Source organism: Rhinatrema bivittatum, chromosome 1 (genome assembly GCF_901001135.1).
Source record: "Rhinatrema bivittatum chromosome 1, aRhiBiv1.1, whole genome shotgun sequence".
Lineage (NCBI taxonomy): Eukaryota > Metazoa > Chordata > Amphibia > Gymnophiona > Rhinatrematidae > Rhinatrema > Rhinatrema bivittatum.
In genome coordinates, this window is record NC_042615.1 from 764598942 (window position 1) to 764619179 (window position 20238).

At 43.9% G+C, this 20238-nt stretch overlaps 1 protein-coding gene across 10 annotated transcripts in view; it reads right to left on the bottom strand.

Annotated features, from left to right (window-relative positions):
* Window positions 1-20238, bottom strand: part of NEDD4L (NEDD4 like E3 ubiquitin protein ligase) — a 907002-nt gene that overhangs the window by 8239 nt on the left and 878525 nt on the right. For all 10 annotated transcript variants that reach the window (XM_029579603.1, XM_029579595.1, XM_029579588.1 and 7 more), the window contains 5 exons: window positions 19587-19647; window positions 12165-12224; window positions 8507-8614; window positions 6183-6279; window positions 4964-5036 (listed from right to left, as the gene is read on the bottom strand). In XM_029579603.1, the coding sequence (XP_029435463.1) occupies window positions 4964-5036; window positions 6183-6279; window positions 8507-8614; window positions 12165-12224; window positions 19587-19647 (399 nt within the window). The remainder of the gene's footprint in view (window positions 1-4963; window positions 5037-6182; window positions 6280-8506; window positions 8615-12164; window positions 12225-19586; window positions 19648-20238) is intronic.

The window sequence follows — 20238 nt, forward strand, 5'->3', positions numbered from 1 at the left end:
GAGTGCCCAGAGAGACTTTTATGAATTTTTCACTTACAAGAAATCAGTTCAATGCCTTGAGGTCGAGGATGGGGTGCAAGCCACCATTCCTCTTCGGAATGAGGAAGTACCTAGAGTAGAAACCGTGGCCCCACTACTTGTGGGGGACTAGTTCTACCGCATCCGTTGCAATGAGGGCGGAGAGTTCCAATTGAAGGACCTTATGGGTGGGCATGCCCCACGATGAACATGGGAACGCGGCCTCCTGAAGTTCAGGCGGTAGCCCTGGCAGACAATGGAGAGGACCCAAAGGTCCAAAGTGATCGCTTCCCAGAGGTGGGCGAAGCAAAGAAGCCTGCCACCAACTGGGGGATCGACTGCTAGGGGAACGGCATTTGGCTCATGCCCCCTCACCGCAAGTGTTGGGGGGGCTTGTTGGGTCCTCGGAACTCGCTGCTGCCGGCCACGACTTCTGGGGCTGGACCGAGATGGGCGGGCACGGGCAGCTGGAGCAAAGTACTTTCCTGGCCAGAAGAAGGGCTTGCGAGGGCCCGGTCTGGAGGACTTCCTCGCAGTAGAGGGGCCTTAGGAGGGGCTGGCGGAAAGTTGCTGAAGAGTATCATCTTGATCTTTCAGCTGCGCCATGACTTCCTTCATCTTATCCCCAAACAAGATCTCACCTGTACAGGGAAGGTCTGCAAGCCTGTCCTGAACTTCTGGTCGGAGACCTGAGGCTCGGAGCCCAGCTAACCATCTGGCGCCGATACCACCGGCAGCTAGGTGGGCTGCGGTCTCAAAATCATCATAGGTAGACCTGACCTCATGTCTACCTGCCTCAAGCCCCAGTGTGGCAATGGATGTAAGGGACTCCTGCTGCTGCTGGGGGAGTCCCTCCGCAAACTTCTGCACCTGCTTCCACAGGTTGCAATTGAATTGGGTCATGTATAGCTGGTAGGCCGCAATGCGGGCAGCCAGCATAGCCCCTTGGAACATTTTCCATCAAGCTCCCTGCAGTTGTGCCCTGGAGGGGCAGAAGCGTGTGTCCGGGAGCGTCTGGCCTTTCTGAGTGAGGACTCCATTACCGCCGACTGGTGGTTAGGTGCCACCGTTCAAAGCCCATGGGCTTGCTGAACCAGATAAGTTGCCTCAGCCTTCCTGTTTACCGGGGAAACAGACACCAGGTGTTCCCACCTATTGAGGAGGAGCTCCTTAAAGATGTCGTGGACTGGCACTGCCACTATCTCTTTTGAAGCATCAATGAACTGGAGGTCCTCCAGCATCTTATGATGGGTATCCTCTTCCGACAGGTGCTGGAAGGGGATGGCCTCTGCCATGATCCTTACAAAGCTGGCAAATGATAAGTCTTCGGGCGGAGACTGACGCCGCTCCTCTGGAGGGGAAGGCTCCGAGAGGGGGTTGTTGGAGAACTCAGAGGACGAGTCCAAGGAGTCATCACCCAATGGGTCATAGGAACCCTCTTCCTTGCTGGGGACATGATGCCTAGGGCGGGGACGAGAAGGGATGGTAGGCCTGGGACCCAAGGGTACAGACGGCTGTGGGGGCACCAGTGGCATCGATGGAGCCTCAGGCATCGAGGGGAGCATCGGCTGTGGTACGTCGGGAAGAACCAGCGGTGGCCCAGGGAACAGCGGGCATGTTCGCCTGCTCCCTGAGACCTCATCCTCCTCGGAGGATTAGGGATCGCTCCGGTGGAGGGCATCGGTGGCCAAGCAGGCATCGGAGGTATTTCGGGCACTGGTTGCGTCGGTAGGACTCCAAGAAGGACGTCCAGATGCTCCAGCAGGGGCGTGAACATCAAAGGTGGAGGTATGGGTGCCAGTGGCACCGGCAGCTCGATGCTCTGTAGTGCTTTGAGCACCGTTGACAGCACCTTGCGGTCCAACTCCTCCTGCAAGTCCTGGGTAGTAAGGACTGATGGAGGGGGATGAGGAGTCGCCAGCACATCCTTGGAAGGGTCACGAGGAGGCACGGCACCCAGCATCCTTGCCAGTGGGGAACCGGAGGATGGGGCCTCTGGTGGCTGATGCCGCTTCAATGGTGGCTCAGTTGCCGCCAATACTGCTCTGGAACCAGACCTGTGGCGGGACGGTGACCAGTGTCAATGCTTCTTGGATTTCCAGCGCTCGGCCTGGTCTTTCCCCGGTGCCGAGGAAGATGATGACCCCAACTTTAGGGGGAGGGGAGAGACCACCGAGGATTGATCTCCCTCTTCCTGGTCCTTAGGAGTACTGGAGAGCAGGACTGCCAGGGGAAGAGACAGGGATGGTTCCCTGCAGTCCTTAGGCGTAGAGGACACTGAAGCCAACATGGAAGGCTTTGGAGAGCCAAAGAGCTTCTCCATTTTATCCAGGCACGCATGACACCCTTTGGGGGTCATTTGGTCAAACAAACAACACTTTCAGACGTCATTCGAGGTCCCCAGGCAGAGGATAAAGACCTTGTACGGATCCATGATGGACATGGTCCACGGGCACAGTCGAAAACCTGACGAAGCCATTGAAAAATAGGCCGGTGCTCGGTTGATGACTGACGGCCACTATGGTGCATGAGTCGGGAATCGACCGTGAATAATGAAGGCAAAAGCCAAGGATACCTACCGACCTACCGTGAAGGGGGACTCGACGCAGAAAACCCCCCAAAAACCTTCGAGGGTTTGGAACTCCACAACTACATCATCTGCATCACTACTGCAGCTACTGCATCATGGAAAAAAAGAGACTGAAGGTGGACCTTGCGTGGACGCTGGATAGCAGCAGGCTAAGCATGCTCAGTCTGCCAGTCAAAGTTTCTAGAAACTTAGAAAAGTTTTCCATGCCAGGCTCCATCAGATGTTTTTACCCACATGTGAGGACTACCATCCTGCTTGCCCTAGAAGAATAACAGAATCCATAATTTTCAAATTCTTGAATATCTTTTTATATCCTTTTACTGATTTATAAAGTTGAACCACTTTTGCTCGCAGATCCTTTGACAGTTTTTTTGCTTTCCCCATGCTTCAGTAACCAAAGTCAATGCAGCCCTGGATGAAATGCACAAGGGTTTCTCAGGAGCTAAGAAACTCATTGACTATACACAGACACTAATTACAATCAACCAAGGCATAGGTATGGATACCTATACTTCATTACCATTTCAACCTGTGTGTCAACTTGAGTGAATATTATCAGCCCAAGCATTCAAGGGTATGCAAACTTTTGAACAAGACCATTTTATTATTTCCTTTCTTGCTATGGCTTATTTAATGATTATGTTTATTCTGTGATGCATAATAGTTTAATCTGAAACAGGTGTTTTGTCTAATTGTGCTCATAAGTTTACATACCCTTGTCAGAATTTGTAAAATGTGTAGCATTTTAAGAAAGCACACACACACACACACACATTAGAGATGTGCTTCGGGTAAAAATTTCATGTCTGGCTTTGTTTCAGGGACCCCCCACAGGTATTTCATTTTTCCCGTGGTTCGGGTTTTTTTTTCATTTTTCATTTTTTTTCATTGACATTGCCTAATTCGGGAAAAACGATTGCACAGCCCTAATTAGGGATGTGATTCGGCTGCACCTTTTGGTTCGGCCTTCGTTATCGACCCGCAACAGTAAATTTTGTTTTCCTGTGGTTCAAGCTGATTTTTTTCAGCCGCCCCGATTTTTAGGGTTCTTCTGCACGAACCCCGAAAAATGAAATTTCCCGAAATTTTGGGAAAATCCGCTTCGTTTTTCGGGATGGCCGAACTAGGACGAATGCACATCCCTAATATCTATCTATCTATATATGTAACATCACTAATATAGAGATAGCTAGATAGATATAGATACATATTTTGTTTGTTGGATTTTATTTCTGTATGGTTTCATTAAAATTGTATCAAATTTTGATGGTCACTGTAGCAGTGACTCAATATGCCTTCTATTCCACATTACATGATCTTCTGTTAGGGAATTAATGTGGTCCCAGAAAAATAAAGAATACCTTGGGGGTAGTGACATATTTTATTGGCCCCAAAAGAAAGGTATATAAATGTTTTACTATGTGTACAACATAGTTTTTTGTAACTGCTTTCTTCCGCACTACAGTTCCAGTTTGTTTTTTCTTTCTATGCACCACTGTTTTAATGTAAACCAGCATGTTGTGATTTTATCATGAATGCCGGTATATAAAAACCTTAAATAAATAAATAAATAAAAATGTGAGCTTTCAGGTCCTCATGGCTTCTGAAGACTCGTGAATGGACAGCATTATTTCGTTATAAAAAGATCTTGCTAAAAAAGAGGCTGACAAACCACACCTATCAGTATCCAGAAATGTCCCAAAATAGACGGGTCAGTGCTAGTATCCTCAAACGTCTTTTTTGGCCTGGGAAGCTTGAAAAATTGTTTTGTTATCTGAATACACCTGCCTAGAGCCTTTTCTTTGGGACATTCCAATAAACTCACAACCAACCAAAAGTATCATATTTTATTGTACTTTTCACATCTGCGCTGTATATTTGTTCATTCAACTGAATCCTGAATTTTTCCTGATGCTTACTAGAGTGAATACTTTGATCAGTAGCTTGCAGACATCTGGAATTTATGTGTTAATTTTTCTTCTTCTTGTTGTCTAGGACCACAATTTAAATGATCTGAATCTCAGGTCACTTATTTCTGTATTGTCTGAGGACAAGCCCATAAATTGGAAGCTGCATAGCCAAAGAATCCCATTACTACAATGAACCTAAATGTGACCTATGCAGTGCTACCCTGAGAAATAATACAGCCACCATTGACATTTATATCCTTCAGAAAGGATCCTTACAAAACTTAGCTGAAAGCAAATCACTAGGGATTAGGGCTGATTCACTTTACCAATACAGTATTCATACAATTGTCACAAGTGAGGCGATAAATCCTCTTACTCATTTTTAGGCCATGTAACATATATATATATATATATATATATATATTTTTTTTTTTTAATTGCTTACCATGTGTGAGCCCTGGGCAGCTTTTCTGGACTTCCCCACTGCTCTATTGTAAACAGTTGAGGACCATTTGAACCTAATGGAGAAAAGGAACTGTAAAGGTCATTCGGACTAGCCACAGACACAAAGAAATTAAGGACCTTCTAAAAAGAACTGGGCAATAAAAGCTTAAAGGTGAATTTTAAAAACTGGGCGCACGTCAAAAATCGGGAGATGTGCGCGCACGTAGGACATGTGTGCATCCACCCAATTTTAAAAGCTGCTCACATGCGCGCCTAAGTCCCAATGTATGAATATCTCACATTGGACAAAAAAAGGGGTGGAATGTCAGTGAATTGTAGGTGAGGTACGGGGTGTGGTCAAGAGATGCGTGTGCAAGTTCCGACACCACTGGGCGTGTGCTCAGGTCCAGTGCTGCAAAACTTCACTTCTGCTACGGAGGAGGTGGAAATTTTAGTAAAACTATTTCCAGGCATCTGTGGAGTTTTTAACGAATATGTTGTAATGAGTTGAACCAGAGGGGTTTGGAGTACTTTGCTCTAGACTGGTGAACTGGTTGATGAACTGGTGAAAATGATCATGGCTCCTGAGGGCTTACAATCTAAGTTTGTACCTGAGGCAATGGAGGGTAAAGTGACTTGCCCAAGGTCACAAGGAGCATCAGTGGGAATTGAACCCTGGTCTCCCCAGTTCAGGGACCGTTGCTCTAACCACTAGGCTACTCTCCTCCATTCCTTGCATATATATATATATCTGTGCCTAGGCTATTTTATAACATGCATGCATTTGTGCATGTATGTTATAAAATCGCCACGCCTCTGGGCGTGCACCGATGCACGCATGTACATGGGTGCCTGTGAGTCCGATTGAAAGTTACTGCCGTATTGCTCTCTACAAAACAAGCCATTTCACCAGCAGTTTACCCAAAAAGGATCTCCAATTTTAAAAAGCTGAAACATTTTACTGAATTTGTTTTTCTTCTCTTTTCTTTAGGGATGTTATCCCTTAAGTATCAATTCATGCTTTTTCATGGAGGTTTATACACTTGTACTATAATTAGCACATAAAAAAAAAACCAAAACTACAAATTCACATTTGTATTAATTTTTACAGACTCTCCCTGCTGTACCTTTCTGGTACCTTAAATTTCTAAGTTTATATTTGGCTACGGGTTAATCTAAAACCATAGGAAGAGATTTTTGGCAAATCTCTCTTTTCTTACCATAAAGTTCAGCAAATCCATTCATAGGCACCCGCGATGTCCCAGTCACAAACTGCAGCAACCGGATACGTTTCTCGGCGTCCATCAGTAACACGGCCTATTAATGCAGAGACGGGGATTCACTAAGCTTTCCACATGATACTAGAGTATGCATTATTTCCTGCATTTTCATTTCAAAAACATTCTGATTTCTAGTCTAATATAAGGGGGTACCAGAGATGAAAGTTAACAAGGGCAATATTTTTCATTGGCATCCTGATGAGGACAGCTCTTGTATCTCCGTTACACTCTTCTGTCAATTTGTCCAGAAAAGGAGCTAAAATGGTATATACTTTGCTGGCACACGTGACAACTGCTCGCCGCGTCTTTGTTTATGATAATCTGATATTCCTGCTCTTCAAAACAATACCTGGTATAGTCAGTTCAAAGTGTTAGTAATTTCAAAGAAATCTATGTAATGTAAACCATGCAATCAAAGATATTAAGGAACAGAAAATAACAAATGATTGTAGTTCACACCTGGAGACAGCGTGACACAGAACAAAATGTTCTCCACTGTTTGAATTTAAGCAAAAGAGCAGGACATTTCCTTACAGTCAAGCATTACCTAAACTTCAGTTAACCTCTGTCTGAACAATTTTAAGCATTAACATAATATCAGAGCCTTTATGAGGATGGGAATAATTGATTTTCAAAATATAATTTCCACTTAAAACTTTAAACAATTGTGACCGCTAGAAACCTGAAAATGCTGCCAAACTTGCATAAACAAAAACATTTTGACTCCAAAACTTAAAATTTAACTCCCAGATGACATCAGGAAGGAGCTAAATGTTCAAGAGAAAGTACAGGAAGGAAAAAGAAATTAAACAACAAAGGATCACGCTATGATATTGAAGGTGGGAAGAAATCTGAGGAAATGTCTGTACTGAGAGAGTGATAGATGCCTGGAGTAATCGACTGAAGAATTTTGTGACAGGCAGAATTTAAGCATGCTTGGGACAGATTTAGAGAGTGGCAGTAGGAACAGGGCTGAGAGACTGGGTAAAGCCGCTTGGTGATAGAAGGAGGGCCCAAGCTGTTGGTTTTAAGTACAGGAGCTTCTGCGTGCTCATCCACTTAGAATAGTAGAGAAACAACGAGGGAAGACAACAAAACAATCTTGGATAAGGTGCAATATCCTGCAGGCAGACAAGCTTGCCGGGCTGCCAGTTGGGACATACCTTAGCTAGAACAGCAGGGCCGACTGAGTGGGCCAATTGGTCTTTATCTGTTATCATCTACTACGTTACTGTACAACAACTGTCATTTATCCCAGTCAGTCACAAGTCCACAAAACTAAAGAGGGTCTACAAAATGACCACTTGATTATAAGCCTGAACTACAAAAGAGTCATGAAGGGACTTGTTGGCTCCTAGTGGCTGGCCAGGGAAGATCCATAGAGAAAGGCTGTACAAAACTGCTCCTCCTTCATGGCTTCCAGCGCATGGGCTTGACACATTACGTTGTATTACATGAGATGCTACTGCAAACTCAAAAATCATCACTGCAGCTGTAGTTAGTAAATTAAGGTGAATTAGGAAAGAACACTGTATCGAAGGAAGCAAAAGTACTTACAAGCCCGACAATAAAGGGTTCTCCATTATTTTATTTCTGGATCCAGCCTTCAGGAAACATCGTTATGTTTATCACCCAATGTCTATCTATTTTATGCTCCACTTTTTGGAACTTACCCATGAAAATGGGGGAAAATGAAAAGCAGAGAAAGGAAAGAGGTTGTGGGTAACCCCCCCCCCCCGAAAAAAAACATCTATTTACTGGAGGTCAATAAAAGCAGGAGCACTTCCATAAATTGTTTTCAAATAACCTAGATGCCATTATTTTATCTTAATATTACGAATATTCGCTTGTCATAATCTGTTTTCTAAATTTAATTTTGGAGGATGTTCAAATACTTTAGCCCTTCTGTGACAAATAGACCAGAAGCCAAAGTATGTTATTATGAATAAGGCTTTTCATAGCATAATTTGATTACTATAATATTACACAAGAAATATTTTTGGAGACATAAGCCACATTTTTTAAAATCATGAAGGAGTCTACTATAAAGTGTACATGTTCAGCATAGGTAAGGAAGAGCCCAGATGCCACCTTCTTACTGTCATAATACCAAAACCAGACAGGTGACATTTTATGTTTCAGACTAATGAACGGGTTCATCTTTTGGCTAGTGAAAACCAGTGTTTCCTATTATATCTACTAATAAGTGTAGAAAATACAGCAAGAATTTGGTAAGTTACTATTGGCACGGTGTTTCTTATTACCTTCCAGTACCACTGGATGACAGGATGATTTGGACAATACCCATTCTTGTAGATCGTGTGTTGTCTCCAGTCATTGACATCAACATCTCCAAGGCCACACATCAGTAACTAAGATTGTCACAAATAAGATGTTAATGTATAATGCAACATGGAATACACACATTCTTCACATTAAGAAAAAAAAAGTCAATGCAGTTTTTTCACATGAGAAATAACTGTAAAGTGACAGTGATTTTAAACTTTGGGCATAAACCAAGAAACCTGACTGGCTACTAGTGGTGATATGCTCATATCAGCCAATGTACTGGGCAAGCTCACTATAATGAAACCTATTAGCTCCAATCAATGTATATGTCCAAGCATTTTAGCAGCTTCATCTTTAGCTAATTTTCCAATCACAATACATTTCAGTCTACTGCGTCTTTAAGAGATCACAGTTAGGTATGCAATAGCCCACAGAAATACACTGCCTGGGATTTATTGCTTTTATATTGCCATACTACAGCATTTTTAGCTATATGTGTAAGAAACTCAAAAAACTGCCAGACTATAAGACTCTCATATAAATTTGGGTTATTATAAAAATCACTTATGTGTGGTTTCTCTTTAAGAGTAATTCTTTACAAACCACACATAAGTGATTTTTATAATAGCCCAAATTTATATGAGGGTCTTAAAGTTTGGCAAATTTTTTTTGTTTCTTACACATATGGCTAATTTTGATCTATAAATGTTATTTGCCATATTGCATTCAGTTTTCCTTTTTGTGTGTTAAATTCTACGGCATTTAGCATTCAACATCTGCTGAAAGTGAGTTGCATTTTTTTGCTAGACTGTACAGAAAAAAATTAACACTGCTGAGTCTTTCATATACTGAATGCTTGCATATTCTATAATGCTTTATTTAAAAGGCACTCCAGGCACAACTTCAATAATGACAACTTGTCCCAATAAAAATCACATAGGATACTATGGATTTGCTATCTTTGGTGATAAAAAAACACAAATGCATCACAACTTAATCTGCTGTAATTTTGGTGTGATGTATATCATAAAAAATATCCCAAAATGGACATAGGTTATTTGTGCTTACTGCATGAAAAATAGGTAAACCAAACGTATTAATACATGATTACCATGACAAATGACTTGGTTCCTTTGTGTATTCGAACACAAGCATTCACATTCTTTAGGAATCACGAAGATCCATGAAAAATTAAGAAATGTAGCATACTAATAGGCCGATACAGTAAAAATCACCGGAGAGCGGGCGAGCGCACAGGACACTCTCCTGTGCGCACGATACAGTAATTTAATTTATTTAAATTAGGGCCGGCGGTAAAAAGAGGCACTAGGGACACTAGTGCGTCCCTAGCGCCTCTTTTCGGACAGGAGCGGCGGCTGTCAGCGGGTTTGAAAGCTGACGCTCAATTTTGCCGGCGTCAGTTCTCGAGCCCGCTGAAAGCCACGGGTTCGGAAACCAGACGCCGGCAAAATTGAGCGTCCGGTTTTCAACCCACGAGCCTATTTCAAATTTTTTTTTTACTTTTTTTTTTTTTTTTAAACTTTCGGGACCTCCGCTGGCAGAAATTAATGCCTACATTTGGGTAGGAGCTAATTTCTGAAAGTAAAATGTGCGGCTTGGCTGCACATTTTACTTACTGAATCGCGTGGGAATATCTAATAGGGCCATCAACATGCATTTGCATGTTGCGGGCACTATTAGGTTCGGGGGGGGGGGGGGGTTGGACGCACATTTTCGACACGCTATTACCCCTTACTGAATAAGGGGTAAAGCTAGCGCGTCGAAAACGCGCGTCCAATTGCGGGTACTGTATCGGCCTGTTAGTAAATGAAACATGCAAGTGCTGCCAACCATTAAGGCCAGGGGGCACTACAGCACTATCTTCTCTACAATTAGAGATCAAGCTTACTCTCCAAGCCATAACCAAATTTCTCAGCAAATGTCTTTATATTTTTTTTTTACTTTGCTTTTTTTTTTAAATGACAGATCAGTGCAAAAATAAAGGCCCATTCCATTTTATACGTTGCCATTAAACGAGTTTCATCAGTGATTGCAGAGCTCTTCCACAATTCGTGACAGGCAAAAGGCACAGATACTCCATCCCTGAAAGTTAAATTGTGACTGAATTTTTAACAGACTTCTAGAGTTGATTTGCTTAAGTGGGTAGGTTATGTAATTTATTCTGACTGGCCAACGGCAGGATAACCCTTAATAATAGGCAATGTGTGAGTGGAAAATTATTCCCAAGTGGAAAACTACATTGGAACAGTGATTTCTCTGTGGGATTCTCCAGCTAAATGTGCAATAATACTATTAACATATGTCTAAGATAGCAAACAGAATAAAAATGCCTTGGCTGTCCCATTCTCTTTGCTGACATACCTCCTGTATCTTACTCCAGAGCACTGAATATATCAGCGGTTTGAGCATTTTGCTTTGTTTAAACTGAGATGGAGAGCTAGTGTTGGAATGAGCGTGGAATTTATAAACGCTCCTTTACCCAAAGTGGAAGAGTCACAACTGGGCAGACTACATGGGCTGACTTTGCCTTTTTCTGCTGTCATTTATGATGTTTCATTCATTCATTTGGGCCAAGCTCCCTGGGCTGGCCGGGCCAGAAGATGCTGTGCAGGCAGTGTTCATAACTTAGGTTCCACGTGAGTTAGGCTCTGGTCGAAGCTGTGGCTCACTGCTCCCCCACTCCCTCAGCCAAGGACGATCACAGCAATGGGCTTTGTTAAATTGGGAGGAGATTAGAAAAATGGGGGGGAGGGGGGTGAATTCCTCAGGTACTTGTGAATGAAGGCACATGCCTCCATGGCCCAATAGCCCAATGGAGGCCCTAAGAGCAGGAAGAAACTGCCGGGCTCAAAGATGAAGCCAAACACAACAAAAAATGCATTTGTATCTTGATTTCTGATGTTATAGGTCTCACTTCCTTCTTGAGTTACTACGAAACATGGGCATGTATCCGTTATTTGAACTGAGAATCTCTGCACTATACCCATAAATGAAAGTGAAAAAGCAATTTCCCTACTGTTCACATCTAATTATTTGGGTGCTGTGTACTAAATTCTAGCAAACTAGGCCGGTGATGTGCAAACTTTTTCACAGCTGGGACCCATGTACACAAAAGCATGCAAAGGCTGGCATTTCAAGCTTTTACACATTTTTATGTCCTAGCACACCTGTTTTCGCAAAAAAGGTTGAGGTGCTTTTATCTTTTTTTGGGCTGGCCCTATAACTAAATTTCTCACTGAAGTTTGCTATGGTGCTCATTTGCAACTGCAGCAAACTTTCACGGAAGCAGGGCACTAACTGTGGGAAATCCTGCAGGTTAATACATTAGCCCCACCCCCTGGTGAGAAAGAAAAATTCCTCATTCAATGCTCTTTCCTAAAAAAAACCAAACAAACAAAAAACACAAAAAAACCCCACAAAACAGTCTTCTGCTGATCAGCCACTGAATGGAAAGATTACTTTCCTACACCTAAACTACAGCAAGATTGAAAAACTAGCACCTGTAAAAGCTGGTGTTAATGGTGGCAATTCACATCTGAAGACAAGTAACAAAGCATGTAACTACACATTTCATACTTATATATAAGCAAAATAATTTAAATGTGGGCCAACCTCCAGTTCATTTTCATCAAAGATTTTTATCAAATCAATAGGAATGAGTTCTGTGAATCCCTAAAAAGAAAAAAAAAACGTATTTCCAATCTTAATTTTGTTACGGATTTAAAAGGAACACATTAACATGACAACTGATGTAGCTAAGCTTGACAAAGAACTGTTCATCAGGACTAAAAGAACATAACTTCATGTTGAAAAGTAAGAAAAAAAATGGAGCACTCCAGGAAATAAAGAAATACAGAGCTGATTACAAACCTGGTCAACTCTGTTTATTTTTTTTAAGTACTGGAGTGTTTGGGTTTTGTTTATTACTTGATCTGTTCTTGATTGATTTGCTACTGCAATGCCAGATGTTTTGTCTTAGTGAATGTCTTTATTGGGTGCAAATTATATTTTTGGCAGATAAGCATATTTAAAATGCATACATGGTAGAGTTTTTTTTTTATTTTTTTGATTACTTATGATCAAGATGGCGTACAATGCGAAAGATGCATTCAGCAATGTTAGTAGCAAAGCTGTTTTCAGATGGGTTTTATTTATTTGTTGAGTCCAGGGTCTGGTTTCACATCCTCAATGGGGATGGGTGGCAGGATGTTAACACCCTCTCGGGCCCCTCTACCCCACATTTTCTCAATCTCAACCCAAACGCCAAGAAGGGACCAACTCTCAGCTCATGACCCAGACTTTACATTTGATCTTGGTCACAGTGTCACAGAATCTCTGCCGATGGAGTAAATGCCACAGAACTGCTAAGGTCATTTTCGGTCATCATGGAGATCAGAAGAGCTGTCACCTCAAAAGCACTGACCATGACTTTTATAAGCAGACAGAGATATTGTGGCGAAAACTAGAGTTTAAAATAACAGCTATAGAAAAGGAAAAATGCACCACTTTATTCCCAGGGGAAGGGTGTCTCTGTTCACTAGCAGTTGGAAATCTTATGAAACAATACAAAAGAGCTGCAGGTGTATAATTTAACATTTCTCATTTCAGTGACAATTAAAGCTTTGCTTTCGTGATTTATGATACAACCAGAATGCTTCAGTGCAAATATCTCCTTCAAATTCACCAACATTCTTCCATTATTTAAAGTAAAACTTTGGTAAATCCATAAAGAAAATCCAAGTTCTCATTAGACTGTGTCGTAACATATTCATGGATACAGCAGATGTAAAAAACAACAAATAACCAAACCCAAAATACACCATCCCGAAAACCCCACATGAAAGCCCATTTCATAACTTTCATCCGAATTTTAAAGCAGTCACGCGTGTAAAAATCGCCACTTATGCATGTGGGCTGGGCCCTGTGCACGCTGCGTGCGTTTTCTAAAGGGCTCGGCCACGCTCGTAAGTAGCTATACGCGCACAAGTGCCGGGTCCTGGGAAAGGGGAAAGCTGGGGGTTGGGGAGGGGCGGGATGGGGGGTGGCTGGGACAGTGGCCATTAGCCGCTGTCCCGGGGAGGCGCAAGCAGCAGTTGGCTGGAGCACGTAAATTTCTTCTGCTCCTGAGGAGAAGCAAGTAATAGAGATGAGCTTCATTTTTCTGGCTCGGGTCGGGTTTCACTTCGGGCACTTCGTGGGAAAACTCGTTTTCCCACGGATTGTTTTTCGGCAAAAACGAAGCTGGAACCCAAACCCGAAACATGAATATAAAAAAAAAAAAATCCGAATCGGAAAAACCACCCCAACCCTTCACATTTACTGTATTACAACCCCCCACCCCCCCACCATCTCGATCCCTCCCCAAGACTTACTAAAAGCCCTGGTGGTCCAGTGGGGTCCCACGAGTGATCTCTCCCTCCGGGCCTGCTACGAATCAAAATGGCGCCGATGGCCCTTTGCCCTTACGATGTCACAGGGGCTACCAGTGCCATTGGTTGGCCCCTGTCACATGGTAGGAGCCATGGACGGCCAGCGCCATCTTGTGCCCCTGTGACATCGTAAGGGCAAAGGCTATCGGCGCCATTTTGAATACTGGCAGCCGACGGCTCGAGTGCAGGAGATCACGCCAGGACCCCCGCTGGACCACCAGGGCTTTTAGTAAGTCTTGGGGAGGGATCGGGATTGTGGGGGATTGTAATACAGTAAGGGGTAGATCTTAAAAGCCCTGCGCACGTAAATCCTCCTGGATTTATGCGCGCAGGGCACTCGCACGCCGGCGCGCCTATTTTGCTTAGGCCGCTGTCACGCGCAAAGCCCCGGGACGCGCGTAAGTCCCGGGAAGGGGCATGTCCGTGGGCATGTCAGCAGGCCGAGGGGTGTGTCTGGGGGCGTGTCTGGGGTCAGGGGGCGGTCCGAGGCGGGTCCGGGGGCGTGGTGACGGTTTGGGGCAGGCCGGGAGGGCGGTCCCGAGTCCCCCGGCACTGCAGCCTGTGCCGGGGGATGCCGCAGCGGCGCGCACAAGTTACGCCTGTCTCAAGCAGGCGTAACTTGTACAGCAAAGGTAGGGGGGAAGGGAGGGAGGGGAAGGTGGGGGGACGCGGAGGGAAAGGAGGCAGGCTGCGCGGATCGGCGCGCACAGGCTGCCGATTTTGCGCAGCCTTGCGCGCGCCAACCCCGGATTTTATAAGATACGCGTGGCTACACGCGTATCTTATAAAATCCGGCGTACTTTTGTTTGCGCCGGTTGCGCGAACAAAAGTACGCACGCGTGTACTTTTTAAAGATCTACCTCAGCATGTGAAGTGTTGGGGTGTTTTTTTTTTGTTTGTTTGTTTTTTTTTAATAAATGTGCCCCTCCCCCTGCACTAACCCGAAAAACGAATTTTCCCCGAAGTTTGGGGAAAATCCGTTTCATGGTTTGCGGTCATTGAAATTGCCTAATTCGTGATAAACGAATGCACATCTCTAGCAAGTAATAAAATAAAAAAATTCAGACAAGGTAGGTTAGCTTTAGGGGGTGAGGAGGAGAGAGGAAGGGGAAGGAAGGTTAGGCAAGGAGTTAGGGAAGTTCCCTTCCAGTCTGCCGCGCAGACTTTGCATAATTTCACTCCCTTATGCTCGCCGCGCACTCACGCGTGCACGGATTATAAGATCTGGTGCGCATGTGTGCGCAGCCAATGGATTTTGTAACATGTGGACAGGTTATAAAGTCGGTATTGTCCATGTGCGTGCACTGGGAACCGCACACACAGGAACGTTCGAGCATACATTTGAAAATCTACCCCCTAAGAGTGAACTCAGTGTGATCACTCAAACTGAAAGGATTTTCATAGAGGAAAAGGCTAAATCTGAAAACCAGATTGCTTCATTCAGCCCTTTTGGGAGGTCTTTCAGAAGGTTTTGCCATCATAAAATTGCTCCCCTCCTGCCCCCACAGGGGCTGATGCAATACAGCTCGCTTAGCCCAGCGCACCCTATAACCCGCAGTTGGACGCGGGTTGTATAGGCGCTAACTAATCCCCTTAGGCAATAAGGGGATTAGTGCCTCTACAACGCATGTCCAACGCGGAGTGAAAGTAATAGCGCTCATCACATGCAAATACATGTGAATGAGGCTATTAGCTATTCACTCCCTATGCAAAAAAAAAAAAAAGTGCGTCTAGGATGCACATTTTAGCAATCAGGACTTAACGCCTGCCCGGAGCAGGCGTTAATTGCTGAGCGCTACTAAAACTATTACAGAAAAGCAGAAAAAACAGCTTTTCTGTACTGCCTTCTACTTAATATGATTGGGATATTAAGTAGGAAGAACAACTCTTTAAAAAAAATAATTTAAAAAAAAGTTTAAAAAAAGTGCTGGCAGGGGTTTGGAAAATGGACGCTGGTTAATTCAACGTCTATTCTCCCAACCTGACTACCAGCACCAGAAGGAGTGTATAAATCAATATCAAAGTGTTAATATTCATTTATTCACTTCTTCACTTATTGCCCCATTGGTCCTTTCACTGACATGTGACAGTAAAGGGACCAATCGGCAATAAGTGAAGGAGTGAATAAATTAATAATAAGTGCCCGACACTTTAATATTGATTTATTAACTCCTTCTGGTGCCCATGGTCAGGTTCGGAGAATGGATGCTGAATTTATCAGCGTCCATATTCCTAGCCCCTGCATGTGCGCTGGTTAGGAAAATGGGACGCTGATAAATTCAGCGTCCGTTTTCTGAACCGGCGGACAGCCACTGACAGCGGACCACTCTCCGGCTCACGCTGCCAAGGAGGCGCTAGGGGCGTGCTCGACAGCACGAGCCCTAATGTAAATATTGCACTGCGCCCCCAGGAGAGGTGCCTGGGGGCGCGTTATGAAAGCGGGCGCTAAACACACAGCGCCCGCTTTCAGCGCAATTTTTTTTTTTGCATCGGCCCCACAGTGTGCTGGGGGGGGGAACATGCCCTGTCCAAAGCACGCTTATTTTTCCCCAGGTGGAGAAAGGGAAGGGCTGGGGGGCACTGGTGGGATGGGGCACTGAGGCTGCACCATACTTCCCGGTGGGGAATTTGCACCTGACAACACCATGAAAGCTTGGGGCTCTGCTGTTCCCACTGAGCATGAAATATTCAAAAGGAAACTCTGGGGGGAGCTTGCCGTACCCGCAGGCCTGGATGCTCCAGAAGCAAAACTGAAAATTGCCCTCTGAGTCCGAAGTCGTCCTGTGCAAGGGTTTGGACTTGAGGCTTAAAAGGTTTGAGCTGGGTCTATTCTGGATTAATATTTTCTCCATGGAATTAAAAAAAAAGGGGGGGGGGGGAGGGTGAATCCATGTTTTGTGATTTCAATTACAAATCACCACCATTCAGGCATGCCGCTAATTAACACTAAACCTTAGATTCACACCTGAAACTGAAATAATTATGCCTGCTTCTGCTAACTGAAGAATCGCTGAAATTAAGAAGCTAAACATTGGGAAAACAGCAATTTGTGTTGCCAAAATTTAGGGAAAGAAGCAAACATAAAACAATTTCTATGAATTACTTGAACAGCTAAGGAACGTTTCAAAGGCAGGCAGATGAACTTTTGTGCTTCAAATATGGTGTTTCTCCTTTTATCTGTGCAAGGTGAATGCAAGCAGTGCAAACATACCTGCAACATAGCTCATTGAGCAGAAGGAGGAATTGTTCCAAATTCTAAAACAAATCTGAAACAGTGATTCTTCATATGGGCTGCTATTGAGGGAACCTTTCTGGTAACCGTCACAGGACCCATGATTATATATAGGGCCTAATCACAATAACAGAGGACTTTGAGTGCCCAGTATGAAGGTCCTTTTCCACAAATAACCAATTTGGTGAAGCATAAAACTAGTGGTGCTCACTATGACCTAGATTTATCAAACTGCTATAAATATCATGGGGGGCAGGGTGGGGGGAGAGAGTCTACAGAGTCTCACATATTATATCACTGTCAGGCCGATTCAGTAAAACGCACAGGAGAGCCGGTATTCCAAGGCGAGCACCCACTCTCCCGACGCGCGCCCGGGCCACTCTCCTGGGTGCGCGATTCAGTATGCAAATGAGAGCCCACACTAATAAGGAGGTGCTAGGGACACTAGCGCGTCCCTAGCACCTCCTTATTGGCAGAAGCGGCGGCTGTCAGCGGGTTTGATAGCCAACGCTTAATTTTACCGGCGTTGGTTCTCGAACCCGCTGACAGCCACGGGTTCGGAAAATGGACGCCGGCAAAATTGAGTGTCTGTTTTCCAACCCACCGGCAGATTTTTTCTTTTTTTTTTTTTGGGGCCTCCGACTTAATATCGCTATGATATTAATTCGGAGGATGTACAGAAAAGCAGTTTTTTCTCTGTTTTTCTGTACACTTTCCCGGTGCCGGCCGAAATTAACTCCATGCCTGAGTGCACTATACTGAATCGGCCTGTTAAAGAGGGGCCACTAGTAACTTGGGGTGATATTTGGGGGTGGGGTAGGTTTTGGGGGGCAGTTTTACATGCACACAGAGGTACGAACAGCACAGTTGCCAACAGTGAAGATTTTATGTGATTTGGAGTGATTAAACCTAAAAGAAGAGTAGATTTGAACCATGTACTCTCTCCCAACTTGATGCACTCTCTTCCTAGCTGCTATCACGCTAGGTAGAGAACACACTGAACAAATCTTCCTCTTTTTGTATCTTTATTCACTCCAAATGACAGGAAATCTTCACTGATGACTACTGTGCTGTTCCTATCTCTGACTATGCATGTAAAACTGCCCCCTAAAACCTTCCCCACCACCAATACCTCACGCTGAATACATAATGCTGCCCTTACAGCAGTATAAAAAGTTTACTTATATGTGAGCCTCCACAGATGCTCTCTCTCTCTCTCCCCTCCCGAACCGCAATTTGCAATATAAATGTTTTCGGCCGGTAACACACTGCTTACGCAGGCACAATGCACAGAAAAAAAAAGGTGTAATTATTCCCGGCATTAAAACCTGCGTTGCTGGGCGTTACTCTTTCGCACGCCACGCTAACTGACCCTCATTTCTACTTACTCCACCCAAACTCCTCCCACTTAAATACAAATTTAAAATTTGTATACGCATTATGTGATGCGGTATATATCGCATGGGTTACAGAATTAATTGCTTGTGTTAGGGCCCTAAAGCGATTTGATAAATGACCCTCTATTTTTGTTATTTGATAAATGCTCCCGGAAGTGTGGCCTGATTTTGTAAGTGCTTTAATTAGTTTACCATTCAAGAACACAAAGTGGAACAGATACAAGTGGAAGAGTTGGAAGCGTGAAGGGAAATGCAAGAGCGACTTGAACAACCCTTATCAACAGAAATATTAAAATACTAACTCCCTCTCTGGCAGTTCAGTAGCCAATTCAAACCCACAGTATTCTCAGGTGCTTGGTGTGGCAGGGAGACCATGCATTGATAGCGACATTTGGATACCCTATTCTGGGAACAGTGGAGATAAACTGCTATCAACAGAAGGCTGTCATCTCCAAGAGAGTGCTCAGATAATCAAACCACTCCACTGACTGACTGTGATCACCTACAGCTCCTCTCCATCCAAGAGAAGCAAATCACATTGCTCTTATTTGGCACCTAAAAATGTGACTTTGCAGACCCTCTGCAATTAATTCGTAATGCTTCAATGGCATGGTACCCATTGCTTGAGGTAGGCCTAACTGCCAAATTCTGCAGTCCTTTGAAACAACTGGTACTAATGTGCCACCTCTATCGCCACAAGACACAACCGGTCTATTTACAGAATGATTTTCTCCCCCCACCACCCCCCTCTCCGAGCTGCCACAAACAGACTATCAGTTCCAACCTTCTGGATTCACAAATGGTGTCGCGAGAGTGACAATCTCCACAAAAAAAAAAAAAAAAAAAAAGCAAAGCATTCCCCAGAATAAAATAAAGCAGTGAAGGTCAGAAGCCCGGGAGGGAGGTGGGCAAACAGGATTCCACATACAGAGTAGAGTTCATAGCCAAGCGACAATCCAGAGTGCAGCAAGCTTACCTCTAAAAAGGCGTTCATCTGTTTCTGAACCCGGTTTACAAATCTCCACTGGATGACTAAGCTTTAAAAAGGGAAAACATTTTCATTGGAATACAAATCGAACGGCAGTCACTTCAGCTTTTCATTTTGCTCCTTCATTAGCTTATCAAGCGTGCCAAACAAGCTCCGAAGAGAACCAAGCCGGGTGTGCTTAATGGCAGCGCCTCTTGAAATAATTCTCTCTCTCCAAGGCACGGCAGAGATGCAAACATGGCGAGAAATTATTTACAAAGCAGCTCTTCAGTGTCATGCTTACCTTGAAGTGCCCATAGGTCAATCAAATTCATCAAGTTTTTATTTTTAGGTCATTTTTATATATATAAAAAAAAAAAAAAGTTTAAAGGGGGAGTGATTTGTTCTTCACATTGATTGTTTCTTAGCACTTTTAGCATCTAGGTAAACTGATTGTTCAATCATTTCAGCACTGTCTTCAGAAAATGAAGTTAAAAGAGGGACCACTTTTATTTATTTATTTTGTATTATAAAAGTTATTCTGTTCTCTACACTTGTACTCTGCCTTGCTGGTTTCCTAGGATTACAGTATTTGAACGCTGCATTCACTTACTATACATACTTCTTTCTCTTTTCATCAATCAGACAGCACTGAGAGAGA